Source organism: Talpa occidentalis, unplaced genomic scaffold, assembly GCF_014898055.3.
Source record: "Talpa occidentalis isolate TD23 unplaced genomic scaffold, MPIMG_talOcc4v2.1 talOcc4.3, whole genome shotgun sequence".
NCBI classification, from domain to species: Eukaryota; Metazoa; Chordata; class Mammalia; order Eulipotyphla; family Talpidae; genus Talpa; species Talpa occidentalis.
Window position 1 is genome coordinate 23,711,199 of NW_023603184.1, and position 19,289 is coordinate 23,730,487.

The 19,289-nt window shown below is 45.6% G+C and overlaps 1 protein-coding gene across 1 annotated transcript in view; it reads right to left on the reverse strand.

Annotated features, from left to right (window-relative positions):
• NAV2 (neuron navigator 2) overlaps positions 1–19,289 on the reverse strand; it is a 382,500-nt gene that overhangs the window by 199,371 nt on the left and 163,840 nt on the right. The window contains exon 5 of the mRNA XM_037522590.2: positions 11,732–11,990. Within this exon, the coding sequence (XP_037378487.2) occupies positions 11,732–11,990 (259 nt within the window). The remainder of the gene's footprint in view (positions 1–11,731; positions 11,991–19,289) is intronic.

A 19,289-nucleotide genomic window follows, 5' to 3' on the forward strand; every position in this document is an offset into this window, starting at 1 on the left:
ATAGATTCAGTCTCAGGAGAACAGCAACGTCTTCAGAAAAAGGAACTACAACCATGCAGGACATCAAAGAAAGCACTCAAGAAACTGGGTCTTTGGAGGCTTGCCAGCCAAAAGATTTAGTGGAACGACTACAAATATCTAGGCTACTAATGACCCCAGTAAAGTCCAACAGCAAAATGTGAGCAGTTTTCCTTTGAGCAAAGAGAGGCACTAGGGGAGAGAAGGAATATGTTTACTGATTAAAAATACAAAGCTCACCTTCCTTTTTTTCTTGGATGAGTATTTCTACTTTTCAATAGGGTCAAACCATGTTTTATCACCTCTAACTCTATCAAGTGTGGAACATAAAGGCCTGTTAAGACTCTGAATTGCATGTATCTCTTCTGGTTTGTATTAAAATAGTGTTTGCCATAATCCAGGGATGTAAATGTAAGTATCAAGAAAAATACATAATTTATAAAGTTCAGAAAGGGAATTGTGATAGCAGAACCCAATTCGTATGCAATGAAAACTATGGCCGGGATGAAAACTTTTGTTTAGATATACATTTTCCTTCACACCTTAAAACCTATCTCCATAGGCATTACTTTGAGACTGAAGCCCAGCTGCTCTGCACAGTAGATGGATAAAATTGTATGTTCTTTCTGTAAAATCAGCAGGAGTCTATTAGTCTAAAGACAAACACACACTTTCCCTTTAAATAAAACACCTCATTTTGGGTGGTTTGGGAAATAAGTCAGCAGAATTTTTTGTAACATGTCTAAAGATATTATGGCTCATTCCCCAAATAGTTAAGGGTTAGACGTCCCAAATCAGATTTTGGTTCAGGGACTAATAAGCAGACTGTTTCCAATCATTAAAGTTTGAAAGATGAATAAATGATGAAATATTTAGTTATATCTTTCAGCTAAAACCCACTTAGCTGTGTTTAAAAGCCACTGGCACCTCAGTCGACTTAGCATAAGATCTAGTGATAAGTCTGAATTTTCAGCCCATAAAGCCTTCAGCTTTCTCTGTCCATGCAAATCTGTAAGTACCAAAGAAGTCTGCAATCTGGAAGCATTTTAGATATATGCAGGCAATCACTTTAAACTTTTTCTTGTTGGCTGAGCAAGAAAGATGGTTATAGAGTAAACAGAGAACATGAGCTGGTGTGAGAGGATTGTAAAATTTATACAGTTAAGAAGCAGCTGGCCCCATTCCCTGACTGGGAACTGGGAGGGAAAGAAGTGGGGAGCACTGGCCCCAACAAGTGGCAATGGGAAGGCATTATTTCTCACACCACTATATTCACCCCACAACCCCCTATCTTGATTGGAGAAGATATTCATCATTCCATGAAGACAGGCACAGAGTGGGGTGCAAAGCCAGTAGTGCCTGTGTTTGGGGACCAGATGTGGCCAACACAGCTGATCAAGGAGGTGTAGCAATGGGATTGTGGGACGTCTTGGTTCTGCTTCCAATGCAAACAGCATCTTGCAAGCCCTCTACGTCGTCTGAGTACTCACAGCCAATGGCGGAGCTTCTGCAGGTGCACATGAGGGCTCCTTTGAGCTGCACTCCTTAACCCAGCCATAGTCTGCAGGAGTCTTTATGCCCACAGATAGGTCTGGAAAAGGATTACAGACTTGTTCCAAGATGAGGTCACAGCAGTGGTATGAAGAGGTGCGAGGTAACATAGGTCACTGCATTCTACTTCAGTAGGGGATTGGCAAAAAGCAGAGAAGCAGAAAGCAAGGAGGAGAGAAGAGACAGATTCCTTCTGCTAGACATCTCCCTCTTCCCTGACCCTGGCCTGGACTCAGAGATGGATCACAAGTTTTCAGGACTGCACAGGAAAAAGGCTTAGTTTGGATCCACCCACAAGGGAACTAAAACATCCTTTGGGATAGTGAGTCAACCCGCAAACCAAATTAATTCATACTGAATTGTAAATACTGGATTTCCGTTGTAAAATTTCAAAGCCAAACATGATCTTGAGAACCTAAGGTATCTGAGCAGGCATGGGGAGAACCCTGGGTTTTCTGGAAATTGAAGAAGTCTGCTATGGGATGAATGCTTGTGTATCCCCCAAATAGACATGTTGAAATCCTAGGACCCAATGTTTAGGTATCAAGAGGTGGGACTTTCGGGAGGTGATAAGGTGTTTAGGGTAGAGCCCTCATGAATGAAATCAATGCCCTTACAAAAGGGGATGCAGAGGTAGCTCACCCCTTCAACTATGTGATTACACAATAGAAAGACAGCAACCTGCAACCCAGAAGAGGAATTTCACCAGAACCTGACCCTGCTCGCACCTTGGTCTTCCAGCTCCACAACCGTGGGCAAAAACTTTTCTGTTATCAGCCCCCCACCCAACCCGAGATATTTTGTTATGGCAGCCCAAAGGGACTAAGATAAGAGTTCTAGCTCAATCTTATCTAGATCTTAAGGGGCTGCCTGACCTCAGCTAACATCTAAATTACACATGTATTGATAAAAGAATATGCAAAGGTCAGAAGGACTTCAAAGAAAGAAAATGATAACCTTGGAAGTTGGTGGGATGGTCAGGCAAGGTTCAGATAAAAACATCCCAGAGCAAGAAGCTGGCACACCGTGTGGGAATGTGAGGAAATGGCAAGCAGGTGGGGAGCAGAGGTCTCATGCAGGGGGACCGCCAATAGATAGTAGAAGAAAGGGCTGGTACGTGCTGGGGCTTGGGAGACAGAAAAAGAAGTGAGGCTGGAGAAGCAGGTCTCAAATTATGAATCGTGGACTTTGTCCTTCTTTCTAGCAATGGAACATTAATTAGGGAGGCCAGGAGTAGAGGTTGAGCTAAAAAGCAATCTATTTTTCAGTTTTAGAAGAAAAAAAGAAAAAAAAAAGAAAAGCCCAGTCTATTCTAGTTAACAGTGACAAAGACCCTATGCCTCTGGCTAAGGCTGTGTTCATTAGTGTTAATATCTTTGTGCATCATGGAGGTCTTCTATCAAGCCTCAGCCTGGAAGCAGCTGCTTCTGTACATCAGAATCCCCCTGTGCTAAAGAGCTGGGTCTTGCTCTTGTGGAACTCTGGCAGTTACTGCCTGAGGTGCCCCCTCACAGAAGAACGGCAGTGGGAGGGGAGCATGGCAAGTCAACCCCACGTCCTTCATACCCCACATCATCTATAGCACCAGAAGGTTCTAGTGGCTCCTTTGCCAGAGACTCTACACTCCTCAGATCACTCCATGTCCAAACATAGTTACAAAATGACAGAGGACACAGATGGGTTCTTTGAAACAAACCACATGTTGCTTTTCATTTTTATAAAAACTAAGTTTAAGGGAAGTGGTGGACCAAAAAGGCAGAGGAAATAGCTCTTAGAGCCCTGGTCAATTTCTCTAACATGTGCAAGGTGCATTCCTGCACTCAACCTGCAAGCCCATTTGGGCCCCAGTCCTGGTCCCACACACTGGATGTGCTGATGGAAGAAAGCCTCTCTTGCCCCTCAGGGGTGAGGTCAGAACCAGAGATGCTTTTTTGCTAGACCAGATGATTAAATGCTAACTCTCTCATCTCCGTGGCATCAGCAGCTGGGCAGAAAGAACCAAAGAACTAGTCCCACTGACTTCTCTCCTTAAGTTGGTCTTGAGGAGATCAACTCTGGGGGACTAACTAGAGCTGGTCCAGTGGCCTCACCTGGCCCAGATCAACCCAAACACCAGCACTGACATACCTGTCAGGTCTGACACCCTGATTACGGCCAGGTTAAAGGATTGGGAATTATTTAAATCATGTAACACTGTGTCGTAGGCAGGAGTACCCCATTTTACCAGTAAGGAAACACAGGTTCACGGAAATTAAATAATTTCCCAGTTAATACAGTAAGTGATAAAGATGGGCTTTCACTTAGGTTTGATTCAGCTGCAGGAGCTGCTTTGCCTCCTGCAGATAGAATAACCTAAGTACTCAAGGCTCATGAGGGATGCCAGGGGCAAGAATAGTGGTCAAAGGCAGAAATTCATAGAAATCCTTCATCACAATCACCAACACCCTCCACAAGCCTGCAGGGAAAGAAAATGTCAGGCTTTTCTGCCCTCCCGCCATCAGGATAGATGATGGATCCTTGCGGTCCTGAATGCATGCCTGATGGTGGGCACCTGGAGTAGGGTGTGGGCATATGTAGATGGGATTCACCTGGGCTAAGACTGTGCTTTTAAGGGCGGTGTCACAGGGATGCCAGCAGAAGCAGAGAAAGAAGCAGGAGAAGCTGAGATCATCGGAGAGGCCAGATAGAATGAGAATTTGCTGAGGGCTGGGAGACCCAGCTCCCCAGCACCCTTGCCTGCTGTGTACCGAGTAAATCCCAATAAAAGACCTGCAAAAAGCCACGAAGGGCTCTGATTCCTCCTTTACCCAGTCTGATGGATCAGAAAACCTGCACCGTGTCTGTTCCTGCTCTTACAAAGCCCCTTCCCACATTCAAACTCAAGGGCAAGGCTCCCCACTCTGCTGAATATCCCTGATGCCTAATAAGGTGTTTGGTGTAGGCAGGTGTTCAAAGTTTGCACTGGACTAAGAGACCTATTTCCAGAGCTCTGGGAGAGGTATCCTACCCAGCCAGAGGGGTAGAGCTGTTTCTTTTGGCAACTGGACCCTACTGCTGCACTATAGTGGTGCTGGATCAGCTAAATGCTTATCAGGACTGAGCTCAAGGCTGGGGGTGGTGGAACGGTGGTGAGAGAAAGCAAGGAGGAGTATTAGGCAAATACTGAAACAAAGAACATCCCTTTACTAGCTTCATCAGAGACAAATGCAGCCAAAAGAAACCACAGGTGAGAGGTATGACCTTGGAAGGAATACAGACCTTGGTTTTTGGCCAACTTGGAAGCCTGGTGTCCAGCACACCCTCGGGGCATGAGCAGACACACCCTCATCCTCACTTCTTCCTCTCTTCCCATTGCCTCCCAACCACTGCTCCTTCCACCATCTGGGACTGATAACAAATCTTTCACGCATTGGGCATGTGCTTCCAATTAGCTATTTTCCCAGCTAGCTCCTGGTTTCTTTATCTTCCAGAACTGAGCACATCGTGGGAACACATACTAGATTCAGGTTTCCTCCGAGGTCACATGCTCCTTTCCTTTACTCTGCACAGACATTTGCATGACACTCAGAAACCTGAAAGCCAAGTTGGCCAGTGCAGAGGGTGCCTGATCTGACGTGGACCTCGATGCATTTGTTAGAGGAAGCACTCCTCCATGCATAGGAGTGAGCCCCAGAATTCATGGGTTGTACCCCTACTCCCTAGCATGAAAGTATACAGGGATGGTGCCTTTGGGAGGTATTTAGGGCATGAAGGTGGAGCCCTCATAATGGGACTGGGGTAAGAGCTCACTTTCCCATCCCTGCCCACCCCCCTCCATGTGAGAAGACAAAAGAACACAATCATCTGGAGAACAGGAAGATGTTTCTAACCTGACCATGCTGGCACCCTGACCTTGGACCTCCTAACTTCGGACCTACCAACCTCCAGAACAGTGATAAATAAATTTCTGTTGTTTAAGACATTCCAGCCAAGGTGACTTGTGCCTTAAGATCTGTGGCTACAGGAAGCAGTGACGAAAATGCACTCTCCCTTCTATGCCTCTGCACCAAGTAACAAGCTGAGAACACACAGAGACATAACTGCCCCGTGTGGCTTCTCCACCCATCAGCCAGATCCTGAGTTGGGTCTCCCCTGTGTAAGCTTTCTAGAAAAGCAAATTCTAAATAAGTAGAAAAGACACCCAGAGCCTACAGAGTGGGACAGCAAGCAGATGCTCAGTGTGTTTTTTTTTTACATGAATACAGATTAAAATGAAATGTGGGCATCCCTTTAGCTTTAAGTGACCAGTTAATGAAAATATAAATACTAGTCAAGCTGAAGAGGAGATTCTACCCCAGCATCTGGCTCTGTTAGGTTCCATAAGGGTATTACAAGGATGACTGAGGCAAAGATCCAAGGAATAGCTGAATATACAATTTTAAAAAGCAGTCTCAACAAATCTTTCTATCTATCTATCTATCTATCTATCTATCTATCTATCTATCTATCTATCTGTCTGCCAAGATTCAAGGACGGGAAAAGAGTCTCATGATCATTAAATGAGAGGATGGGAGAGTTATAGATTACTTGGGCTCAAATCCTGGTTTTTCCATTTTCTGTGTGACCTTGGGAAACTTACCAAACTTTCTAAATTGTAGTTTTTTTCATCTGTAAAGTGGGGATAATAAAATGACTTACTACAAAAAGACTGATCCATTAAATATGATAATGTATCCAAAGTAGAGCATAATAAGTATTCAATAAATGTTAGCCACTGATACCTTTAAAATAACAGCAGACAATGTAACTGGCATTTCCCATGCCCTGGGGTCCTCATGGGATGCAGCAGTCGCCAAACTCTGAGTCAAGGGAACCAGTTAGTCAGCAAGCTGGGTGACTACAATTTTAGAAAGGTATACGTCTAATACTTATTTTCAGGGAACAAAGATGATCTCTCCATGGCATACAAGCACTCAGAAACGAAAATGAGACAGAGCAGCAAGGCTCTCAAAGAGCAAGGCTACTCTGTCTCATCTGGCCAGTTGGATTCATGCTTCAGGTCATTGTAACTCAAGAGAAAACCAATTCCACATTAGTAATTTTAGCGACAAAAAGCACAACCACACAAATGAGATGCAGGTGAGGCGGAATGGGATAGGGTCAGGACAGGGCAGGGAGCCAAAATCACCATAAAACCACTATGAAAAGAAATGATCTAGAAACTCACCTCTCCCTAAATCAGAATGAATTCTGATGGCTGAGTAATCAAAGTCAAAATCAATCTCTCTCTCTGATACACACACACACACACACACACACACATACACAGTTTCAACAATTCCACAGACACTCTTAAAACTATCCCACATTGAGTCATTAGCCAACGAGCGTCTGTATTTTCTCGAGCTGCAAACATGGCATGGGGAGAGGCAACAAAGAGAAACTTAGCCCGAGCAAAGGGAACCGCGGGTTGGGTAGAAACCATGCTTTGCAGGACACAGACAAGGTCTAACCTAGAGATCTTTTTCTGACCCAGAGTGAAGTGGATGATTTTGCTTTGAGATGAATCCTTGAATGAGGCACTGCATGACAGGAAAGAAAAAAGTGGGAGAGGTGAGTGGGAGGGAAAGGACATTAGACACACAAGTAAGTCACAGAAGTCTTATGACAAGAGAATGCCCCTGGTTTTCCCTCTGCCCACCTCTTCCACCAAACGCAGCTTGAGTTTTACAGATTTGATCATTTCCAAAGTGAAGAAATTGCTATTAACATGACCTAAGAACCTTTGTGGTTTTCTTCTCTGCTGCCAGTCACGATCAGGTTTTCTTCTACTGTAAGACATTGAAGCGAGGGGCCTCTGACAACTAAACACACTTTGTACCTTTCTAAAACTGTAGGTGCTTTTATTGTTCATTCTACCAGGGTGCTTTTCGATGTATGTCCCAATATGCCATAAAGTAGACCCAAAACAAGGGAATAGATGTCTGTAAATATGGCTGGTCTTAGGCATTTTTGCTCTCAATGGTATAAAAATGATCGTTTGAAGTATTTTGAACTTGCTAAGTTCTGGGCTTTGGAGCATAAGTTTGTACATCCAAAGAATCTTGGTTGGTCTTAATAGAAGAAAAAATTAAATTTATTTACTGCTTTCTGAAAGAAACATCTTTCTTATATCAATACATCGCATATCATATTCAAAGAAGGATCTGAGAAATACAACCAGGTGCCACTAGACTTAGGAAGTAAAAAGGAAACAGAATAAAAAAAATTAATTTTCTGCATTTTTCCTAAACAGCAGAATATTGATAATTATACAGTAGACATTGGTGAAGAGGGAAGCAAGTCTTGGTGACCATGCTCCTCCCCTGGGCTCCAGACTAGTGAGGACATTCACAAGGTGAAATATGGATCAAGTTCGTCACATAGATTAATAAGAAGCACTGAAGTGAAGAGGTAAGACTGTGCCTCCAATCAGCTGTCATGCAAGAGCTGCTGTCTGTATGCCAATGTCACAAATCTTCCTTGCCAGCTTCCACACTCCTGGATTAACCAAATTCATGGAAAAATCACTAAGTTTTCATATTTGCAATGGAATGAGGTACAATTCAGGCATGTTTCTCTCTGGCAATGCTCTAACAGAAGATCAGAACAAATCTGGCATTGGAGGCCTGCGTCAATATTTGACATAGATCATCAAGGACTCAAACCATTATTTTTGGCAAAGACAGAATTTGGGGATAGAAGTACAGTGGGACTGAGCCAGTGACATAGTTTCAGTATTCTTAAATTTACAGCCAGAGTGTTAGCATGGGATATCATACCCCTTGACCCTGAGACGATGACCTCTGGAACAAAGTATTGGGATATAACGGATGAAACTGGTCATCTTCAAAAGTAACCCAACCTGGACCAAATAAAGGATTAGTGAGGGCATAGAGAAACTCTAAATTCTGGTCATGTCTCTGCATTGCAGGGTGAGGGGGCCATGATGATGGAACTACTCTGGAATAAATGAATATAAAAATCTGGCATAAGTGAATTTGGCTGTTCTTTAGGTAAAGCATTTATTAATAACAGGATGTTTTTCTTATTGGGAGATGGGTGTCCTGACTGGAACATCTGGTTCTTTTAAGAAAACATACGCCTACCGTAGAAATGGATGCCCCAGGCTGCCCCAGCTCAGTGACACAAGCCCAGTGTTTCTCTACACATGCTCTTTGGAACCCTATGCAGCAGAATGCTCTATAAAATAAGATGAGTCCTATGGCCAGGTTTGAAGAATGCTTTCTAAGCCCTTCTGAAGATTCACAGTGCCCACGTGCTCCTCACCCAGGCTTCCACCTCTCAATTTATACCACCCTCTACCTCACTACTCAAGAAAGACATCTTGGCTCTATCTGCAATTTCTCTCTCCTTCACTTCAGACAGTCAGTCTATATGTAGTCCTGAGGCTCAACATCTGAAATTGGTTCCTCTCCATTCTAGCCCTACTGTTATAGAGCAGTGAGAGGGTCAGCCCAAACCCCGCAAACCTGCCTATTCTAAATGGGTTCTGCCATCCGCCGCATCAACATAAAACATGAGACTTTAATGGGAAGGAACTTTAATAAAACTAGGAAACAATACAGGTAAGGCAAAGAGTCTAGTTTCTAAATGAAGCATCCAGAGTTACCCGTCCCCTCGTGGGTAAAACTCCATCCATATGGGATCGGCCCAGAACAAGGCCCCAAAGCCTGCCACAAGTCTAAAGCATCTTCCAGTGGGGACCCACAGCAAAGGGTCAGAAACAACCAGACAAGCCCGGAAGGAAAAGAGCAAAATCAACATCAAGATAAAAGCTGCCATGGTCACCTCCCCACGGGTCTCACCCACATCTGTGTCACCCAGTCCATGACCAAAAGACAACCGCAGTTGCTTCACATGTCTCCAGGCTCCACGCGCCTCCTCCAGGTCTCCTGGCTCCATCCTGCTTCCTTCCTCAGTCTCTTCTGCAGCTTCTCCTCTTCCTGCTCAGCTCCACCCTCCCTTGGGTGGGGCAGGGAACCTCCCCCTTTCCTGGAGACCACCCTGTTACACTACCACCTTGATCCAAGCCAGTCTCATCCATAGGACCACAAAAGCCTCTTGACTGGGCTTCTTCCTTAGACTCTTACTCCTCTAGTCTTAGTTTCCAGAGAGGAATAAAACTGTAAGTCAAGTCTCTCTCCTACTCAACACCCTTCATTGGCTTCCTGTCACCTTCAGAACAGAATATAAACTCTTTATCCAGCTTATCCAGTACTCTGTGACCCAGCCTCATGTCACAGCACTGCACAATGTCAGGGGCCACCAGTCAGAGGTCACCAGACATTCTTTCTTAATGTAAATAAGGGGCCGCTTTGCTTACAGGCTACCTTATTATTTCCCATCTCCCCTCACCCATGGAGCTCCATCCCCACTAGACTTGTCTCTGCTCCTCCAACCTGCAAGCTTACCCCTACCAAAGGGCCTTTGCACCAGCTGCTCCTTCTTTCTGAACTCCACACTTGAGTTTTTCCTGGTTAGCTCCTTTCATTCCTATCTCCACTTTGGTGTCCTGTCCTCAGAGAGACCTTCCTATCAACACAATCCCTCTGAATACCACTATCTTATTATAATCTTACTATCTTATATATATTTTTCCTGTTCATTTGCCTGCCTCCTCCAGTATAATATAGAAAGAGTGGTTCAGCTGGGCCTAGAACAGGGTCGGGCACATAGAAGACATTCAAACATCTATGAATAAATGAGAGTCTATTGTCAGATCCAAGGATCTGAGCAGACCTGCAATAAACAACTTAAACCAGATTATTTCCCAGTTTTTCTCCTATAAAACCCTTCCCCTGTAAGATACCATCAGGGGATAAGCACTCTGCAGAGTACAGTTTGAGAAACCATGTCCTGACCATTCAGTCATTTAGGTCCCTTCAATCAGAGAATGGATCCCACTCAGGTGCTCTTCAGAGGAGTGTCTGGCTGCTCTATCCCTCCTTGCCGGCTTAAGTATCTGCTAGTCCACAAATTTCCGTAATGTGACTTGGATATAATTAGACAATTAGAGGATCTAATTTACATTACATCACTACTGCTTTTAACACCCTCACAATCAGGAAACAGCACTTCTCCTGGGCAAAAAGCTGTAACCATTGACAAGGCAGATGTTATTTGAACATCTTCATGCTTTGCCCAACTACAATGGGTGATAAGGGTTGAAGGAATGTGAGAAGCCCTATGATTATTAATACTAGAAAGAAAAGGCTATTGTTCTTTAGCACATCTTCAATGAAATCAAGCAATCCACTTGACCAGAGACATTCAGGTTTGACAGTTAAAGGTTTATAGCTTACAAAAAAAATTGTGAACTTTTCTGCTACAAGTCAAAACATTATAGTTCCTAATCTCCCTCCTTCCTCTCCCCATCCCCATATTAAAACAAATGGTTTACAAGGTGATCTTTCCCAGAGCTGTTTAGGAATGAAAGTGTTTCCACTGTAAAATGTCTGCTTGTCAGTCACTCTATGGGTCTTTGGTAAATCCCAATGGCAAGCATCAGTCCCTCTGGAAACACCAATGAGTTCCAGGCTCTAATTCTGTAAAGCAGAGAACCCCAGCTGCCACCACTGCCCACTCTAAGGTCGACAAAACCCGGCAGCAGCTAAGCTAACTGCTCTCTTTATGGGACATTGCCCTTAGGGAACATGGATTGCTCTTTCCCTTCTAAGGACCACCTGCCACCTTTCATGGGCATTCTAGATTTTTCTAACAGCAAAGCAAAGACATTTCTAGAGCTTCCACTAAGTGAAACTACTGTCATATATTAACACAGAACACTGCTGTGGACTGACAGGCAAGAGGAGTTTTGAAGTCTATTTTAGGGGCTGTTTATTGCATATGGGCGTATGTGTCATAGGCTAGAATTAGGGCAGGCACAACTAATTAGCTGTGGCTGCAGGCGATTCTGACCTGGGAGAGCACACATCTCCGCCAGGCACGGAGAGGGGCCTCCTGCACCCATTCCAGCATCATGCTCAACCCCCGCTGACTCCCCATCCTTCTCAGCACTGAAGAAGCTCAATGATAAACACATTCGGTAGAGGCTAGAATTCGGTCGATGGCGAGCCGGCGGCCTGAGCAAGAGAATTCTCAGTTGGCAAGGAACCCCCACCTGGACTGCATTTCAGCTTGTGCTTTTGACTGCTGATGAGGCGCTGGCTGGTGAGGCTGGCACGGGACTTGGGGAGTGGCTGGCACCTGTTGCTGAGGAGTGCCAGTCTGGCACTGGGAGGGGGCCCCGGCCGCCTGGGACACGGCAGGCGGCAGCGGCGTGGAGAGGTGCTGCTTTGGGGGCTGTTGCTGCTGCTGTTTGTACCGGGAGAGGCTGAAGAAGAGGCCTAGAATGGCCTTGAGGTTTCCATTCCTGATTTCTGCAAGACAAAAAAGATTCTTGTCAGAGATGGGTGCCTTTTCCTGGGCGCTGCTTCCTGCTCCTTGCTCCCCTTCAATGGGCTGCCTCAGCCCTCACATGAGTTTAATTCCTCTAGGATATGACAGATTTCCTGCACACGTAATTGGTATCACAGTCAATTAAAATCAGGCTTAAACCACAAAGAAATTAGTTTTATCCTTCCCCCTGGGAGGAGCGTGGATCCATGAGACAAGTAGCAACTGGATGGGTGTCTGGCAAGTGCCAGGAGGAAATTCTCAGTTAAGGGCACAGCAAAAGGAGCCAGAGTCGCGAGCAAGATGGTGCTTGCTCTCTACAGGCAAAGCCAGTGATCTGGGGACCGGGGCGCGGTCTGGCTCCAGGGGATACACAGGTCTTCAGGGGCTCTGCCAAGTCCCTGCTCCTGCTCTGTGCTTCAAGTCGCCTGGCAGTGCCAAGCCAGAAATCCTTGCACTGCTTTCCCCAATCATCCTTCAATATACCATTGCCTCTCTCATGCACTGGGGAAATAACTCTTACTTTGGGATGGGTGTGGGTACTGCTTGTAGAACTTGCTTCCATAAAGAACTCACAGAACTCCGATATTAAAAGAAATTAGAGCACAGTGGGGATAAGACCATTTTTATTCCAGATGGAGTTTTTAGATGTTAAAATGCATTTGCCTCAAGGCATGCATGAAGAGGTACAGAGAAGGAATAAAACATTTATTCACAGGCAGAGCCAACAGATCTCTAAGCTGTTTCTCCTGGGCAATCCCTCCCTCTACGCAGTTCTTTTAATACCAGATGTGATGGCCAGGGTCTAAACTGACCCTGGGGGTGAAGTAAAAGGGCCACCCAGCATGAGCCCCTCCCCCCCAGAAGGAAGAACCTTGCAGGGTGGGGGGTGGGGGCGCGGGGCTCCCTCTTGCTTTGCTTTGACTGGAGGCTAAATTTCTTTTTCTGAACTGGCATGGGAATTACAGGGGGTGGGGTCCAGTGTGGGTAATGCACACCTCCAGGATGACCCTGGGCTGGAAAGACGCAGCTGATATGGGAACACAAGTTTCCTGCAAAGACCTGTTGAGAGGCAGAAGGTTTGAATGGGGTCCTTTCAGAAACAAGCCCCATTCTGTGCAAAAGAGGGAGGAAAGGCAACCTGCCAGCACCCTGGCTGTGATCTGATTAGGCCAGGCTGGATTACTTCCTGTCGCTGAAGCGTCTCTCTCTCTAGGCTCTGACAACACAAACTAGGAGAAGCCAACCTTAAAACTCTCTCTTTTTGGAGCTAGCAGTTTCTGATCCTGAGACAAGACAGACAGGAAAGTATTTAATAGCTGTGCAACCTTGGCCAAGTCACTTAATCTTTCTGAGCCTCAGTGGCAATATTGACACAATTTGCCTCATCACACAAAAGTTGTTTTGCAGATGAAATGAGAGCAGGTATGTGACAGCACAATGGAAACACTGAAGTCCTCTCTGGTTTTTGCAATTCTATGAGGACTTTCCCCAGAATTTTGTATGAGATTCCCAAACAGCTGCAAGCTCCATCCCTCAAAAATGGTTTTTACTATGATGAATTTATAATTTGTCATGCAAGCCAGGATTCTTTTCAAAGTGTAAAGAGGGAGCTTTTAATTACAGCAGGACAACTAGAAGCCAGGACTGACCTGGGCAAACAATGATGGTTATAAACCATTGTGTGCATGCAGAGAGCAGAGAACACTCCAAAGAGAGATGGCTGAGCTGTCCAGCTTCTTTGGGTAGTTTAGCTCTAATCCTTCAGCTCTGCTTCCTTCTCCAGCCTAAGGAAACCACAAGGGAAGCATACATCTATGCTTTGTTTCCTTTATGCTTCTAAATGTTCTTAGGGGGCGCATTTGGGACACAGAATATGATGCTTGGAGGAATGATTTAGTTGGCTCCTCATTTTACCATTGAGGAAATGGAGAGTGATACATCTGTGGGCACCCAGGTAGTTAGTGATGGGTGCTAGGGATGCAATCAACAGGTGGTGTGCTGGTGAACACCTGTTAAGAAACTTGGGAAAAGAGTTTCCCCTCAAAAATCAAATTTACAGGGGCCTCCCCGGTGGCGCAGCGGCTGAGCGCTGGGTTGCGAAGCTGCCCGCAGCCTCTAAGGCGCCAGTTCGATCCCTGGCTGCTCCCCGGCCACCGGAGGAGGGTCCCACATGGCGTGCAGACCTCTCCTGCCGCCCGCTGCTCCCCTCAGCAGTGTACTTCGGTCCTTCTGCCTGCTCTGCTCCCTGCTCTGGCTCTGGTGAATTTTCTCACCCTCCCGCGCTTCTGACTGTACCCAGTGCATGTATAAACAAACAAACAAACAAACAAATAAATAAATAAAACATGCCTCTATAAAAAAAAAAAAAAAAATTCTTTAAAAAAATAAAAAAAAAAAATCAAATTTACAGGAGGGCAGAAGTAGAGCTAATCACAGGAAGAGATGAAACCTATCTAAGGTTCACTTTTAGTGCCTTTAATAACTGTCATCAGGTTATATAGTTTGTAATAACAAGAACTACTACTAATGGTATGTATCTAATTAAGGTCTTTACATGTGAAATATGATTTGATCCCTCTCTTAGAGAAAGAGAGGCCCAGAAATTTTATGTCTCCTCCAAGGTGATAAATGCTAGAGTTGGGATTTGAATCTAGGTTTTTCTCACTCAAAACCAAGCCTCCGCTTATGTGTATACTCATCACGAGTGTGAGCTTTCTTAAAAACACCCCAGATAATATTACATTTATTCAGCTAGCTGGTGGGCATGTGTAGGGTAAGGAAAAAGGTCAGGCTTTTCTGCCCTCCTGCCATCAGGATAGATGATGGATCCTTGCGGTCCTGAATGCATGCCTGATGGCGGGCACCTGGAATAGGGTGTGGGCCGAGGTAGATGGGTACACCTGAGCTAAGAGACTGATTTATAAGGGTGGTGCAGCAGAGTGCGGTGTGGTGGTAGTGCGGTGTTAAGGGTGGAGCAGTGGAGTGTACGGAGGAGAACGGCGGCTACAAACAATGGCAAAGAGCATATGGCTGCTAGAACCAACCGTTCATTAACCTGCCCGGATTGGGTTGGTTGCTTTACAATTGGCGTAAGTCGGCAAGATGATCCATGCAGACGGGTATGGAGCCTGGAGGGACTAAGGAGTAACAGACTGTTTGCCTGTGACAACGCTGTAGGCGTCATGGCGGCACAGGAGAGGGACAAGTTTCAGGAGCTGCAGGATGAGACCTCGTGTGGAGGAGACGCCTGAGAGGACCAGCCAACGATCCCTGAGGCAGCAAGAATCGTTGGAAGAGAGACCTACGATTTGGAGCTCACCAGTGCTGATGCAGGGAGAGGCCAACAGACTTGGACTAATGGATTCAGACTGATGAACTTGGACTGACAATCCTGCCAGAAGGCGGAGGATCTTCGCAGGTTATGGTTTTTTTGTTTTGTTTTGTTTTGTTTTGAGAATCTGGGGGTGGCCAGTGGGCCTTGATGGCCAAAAGCAGCCTGTTATGCCCAGCAGCCAGGCAGAGGAGAAAAGCCAACTGAGAAGGCAAAAGCTGGTGCTGATGCTAAGTTTGGGAAGCCTTGAGCACCTGTTAAGCAGCCTGGGTATGCTGAAGCCCTGTGAGTCTCCTAAAATCACCTGTGGGTGATGCCCTGCTCGTTGTCAAGTGAGGGTGAGGAGCTGAGGAACCCGTCCTTGGGGGACGGGTGGGGAACGTGGCTTGGGGTGGAGCCCAAGACGAATGTAGAGTTTGGATCCCCGACCCATGTGCTTGTGCAGTGGGTTGGCCTGAGTGCAGGGGTCTGCGAGTCGCATTGGTGGTTATGAAGGCCGAGTGTTGGAGCGACTGCAGACAGAAACCCTGAGGGTTGGCGATTACCCCCAACAGAATAGAATTGCCAATCCCAGAGTGAGTGCATCCTGGGGGTGGATGCTGTGTGTGGCTTGTAGCCGAGACTACAGCCAGAAAAGGCCAGGAAGCCTGATAGCTCCTGGTGTGTTACAGTAGATGCTGTGAGTGATTCCCCTCCCTCGTATGAGCAGTGCCTTCGGCAGCAGATCTGGTGGCTCATCTGCTGGTACCAATAATTTTTTTGCCACTAGGTTGGGGCCCTGCCTGGACTTATTTGTGTTCTGTTGTATTGTGTTATACTGTGATGTATTTGCTTTTGTGGGCCATGGCTGCATTTATGTTTGCTAAGACACTTGTATATATGTAGATTGTGTGGCAGAAAACCTTGAGGGGGTGGACTGTATAGTAAGGAAAAATGTCAGGCTTTTCTGCCCTCCCGCCATCAGGATAGATGATGGATCCTTGTGGTCCTGAATGCATGCCTGATGGCGGGCACCTGGAATAGGGTGTGGGCCGAGGTAGATGGGTACACCTGAGCTAAGAGACTGATTTATAAGGGTGGTGCAACAGAGTGCGGTGTGGTGGTAGTGCGGTGTTAAGGGTGGAGCAGTGGAGTGTACGGAGGAGAACAGATACTACAAACAACGGCGAAGAGCATGTGGCTGCTAGAACTGTTCATTAACCTGCCCGGATTGGGTTGGTTGCTTTACAGCATGGAATAGTCTTTATTCTTCTGTAATTATTCTTTTATTATGGAATGTGTGAAATATTCCTTGAAATATATATATAATGTGAATATTATATATTTAAAAGCACACGGGTAAAATAAAGAAAGGAAGAATTTACAATTCCATATACATATACCCAGGGGCTCAGGAATTGTCCACTGCAAAAAATAAGGTATCAGAAACTACCAGCCAAAGCCAGATGCAGACAAGTGGAGCCAACTTGGTCATATTCTCTAGTTACCTAATCATTAAATAATTAATCATTCATAACTGTTACCTCACTTCCTAAAACATTTTTTATTTTATGGAAACAGAACGCTCCCATAAAATACACTTTCTCTTAGGTGATAACATTTTTATTATAAAAGGCATTGGTTTTTGGGAGTCAAGAAGATCTAGGTTTGAATCATTATAGCTCATCTCTGGTGTAGGGGAAGTGAACTGGTCAGGTTTTACACCATTGGCCTCTGTGACTATCACCTGGGGCCTTGAATGCAGAAGGCGGTTGGGAGTGTGGGCGGGGGGCGCTCATGCCTGATGATGGATACCTGGAGTGTGGTATGGGTGTGTGTGAGTGGGCGCACCTGAGCCTGGAGTCTGAGGCTACAAAGGTGGCATCACCAAATGGCTATAGCAGAACAGCGGCAGGAGGAAGAGTGACTACAGAGAGGCAGGGCCATCAGATGATGCCAGAGAAAGAAATGAGTAAAGATTTGCCGGGAGCTGGGAGGCCTGCCCCACAATAATGGGGTAGAAAGAACACTAAAGCCTGAAAAATCCAGAGGGCTCCAGAACTCTCCTTCATCCATCTGCCCAAATTGATAGAGAACCTGCTCCGTGCCTTGCCGGCACAACAATAGACTTTGAGTTTCTATAAGATTCAAATTCCTTGAGCCTCAGTCTCATTTTAAAATAGGGATACTCCCTGCTACACCTTTCCCACAGGGCTGCCATGAGAATTAAGTGAAGATTCAGTGAGAAAATGAGTGCAAAGCACCTAAGACACTGCCTCACTGTGATTTTTTGGTTCAGAAAATAGGGCCACTTAATTTGCAGCCTCCTCAGAACTCACTACTGGGCTCTTCACGTAAAGGGAGACTTTGAAGCTGTCCATTCCCCCTTCTCATGCCCTCTCTGCCACTGTCATGGGCATCCATCCTGCGTAAGCTCGTTTTAGAGAAAACTGAGTGGTGATCTTTCTGGGTTTTTTTTTTTTTTTAAAGGTTTATTTTTTATTTATGCACACAAGAACTGGGGTGTAGGCCAGAGGTGCGGAGGGTGAGAAGATTCACCAGAGACAGAATAGGGAACAACAGGTGGATCCAGTGAAATACACTGCTGAGGGGAGCAGCAGGTGAGGCAGGAGAGGTCGGCTGCACCATGTGGGTTAGCTCCCTGGCCAGGGATCGAAATCATGCTGCAGTGGCTGCAGACAGCTTGATAGCACTGACTTTAACCCCTGCACCACCAGAGAAACCCCTCTAGGTTGTCAAAATAAGGGGGGTGGGAGTTGTATGGGGAATATAACCAAGATGAAAATGCATACATTGTGCAAAAAATGAAAAATAATGTAAAAATATATAAAATAAAAACAACTTTATTGTGTTGTAACTTACATCCATAAAATTCAGTGTATGATGATTTTTAGTAAAGTCTAGGTTTAGAATATTTCCATTACCTTTGAAAAGATTCCTTACAGGGCCTCCCCGGTGGCGCAGCGGTTGAGCGCTGGGTTGAGAAGCTGCCCGCAGCCTCTGCAGCGCCGGTTTGATCCCTGGCCACCAGGTGAGGGTCCTACATGGTGCACAGACCTCTCCTGCCGCGCCCACTGCTCCCCTCAGCAGTGTATTTCGTCAGTCTGTCTGTTCTGCTATCCACTCTGGCTCTGGTGAATTCTCTCACCCTCCCGTACTTCTAACTACCCAGTGCTTGTATAAATAAATAAATAGATCTTTGAAAAGATTCCTTACATTCGTCCAGTCAATTTCCAAACCTGTTCCCAGACATTTCACATAAACGGAATCATGCAATACAGTCTTTTGCATCTGGCTGCTTTCACGTAGCATAATGCTTTTAAAGTTCATCCATGTCAGGGCATCTCTCATTAGTTTGCTTCTAAATATTACCGAGTAAGATTCAATTTCCATGGATATAGCACATTTTGTTTATCCAGACACCAATTCAGTTTTCTTTTCAGAACACAAGAATTCAAGAGTGGTGGATGCTCTGTTCAGGGTTGGAGGCCACACAGTTTATGCCATGGGTGGTCTCTAGTCAACGATTTCAAAAATAGCTGCAATTGTGTGCTCTCCATATTTCCAAATGCCATACGTCTGGTGTGTTCCACAAGACCTGGTAGACACACTCCCAGGCAGTCTAAAACAAAATCCACCAGCCCACAGAAATGTTTCCCTCATGACAAAGCCAAGACTTTCAAAAAAGAGGATCATTTTCGATCTGGATCCAAGATCCTCACCCTCTTGATCTCCAGAGAAGGGGTAAAAAGTAAACCTAGAGAGGTGACTCCACCAAGGAGACACTAAGCATGGGGACCCCGTTCTCCCTTCTCTTGTGGCCATGTCCGTATAAACTGAAATACTACACACCATAGTCCAGTTTTCCAGTTTCCAGTTTTGGGATTGCTGGACTCTTCATTTTGGGGGTTCTAATTGATCTTTTTGCTCCCATTGACTGGTGTAAGCC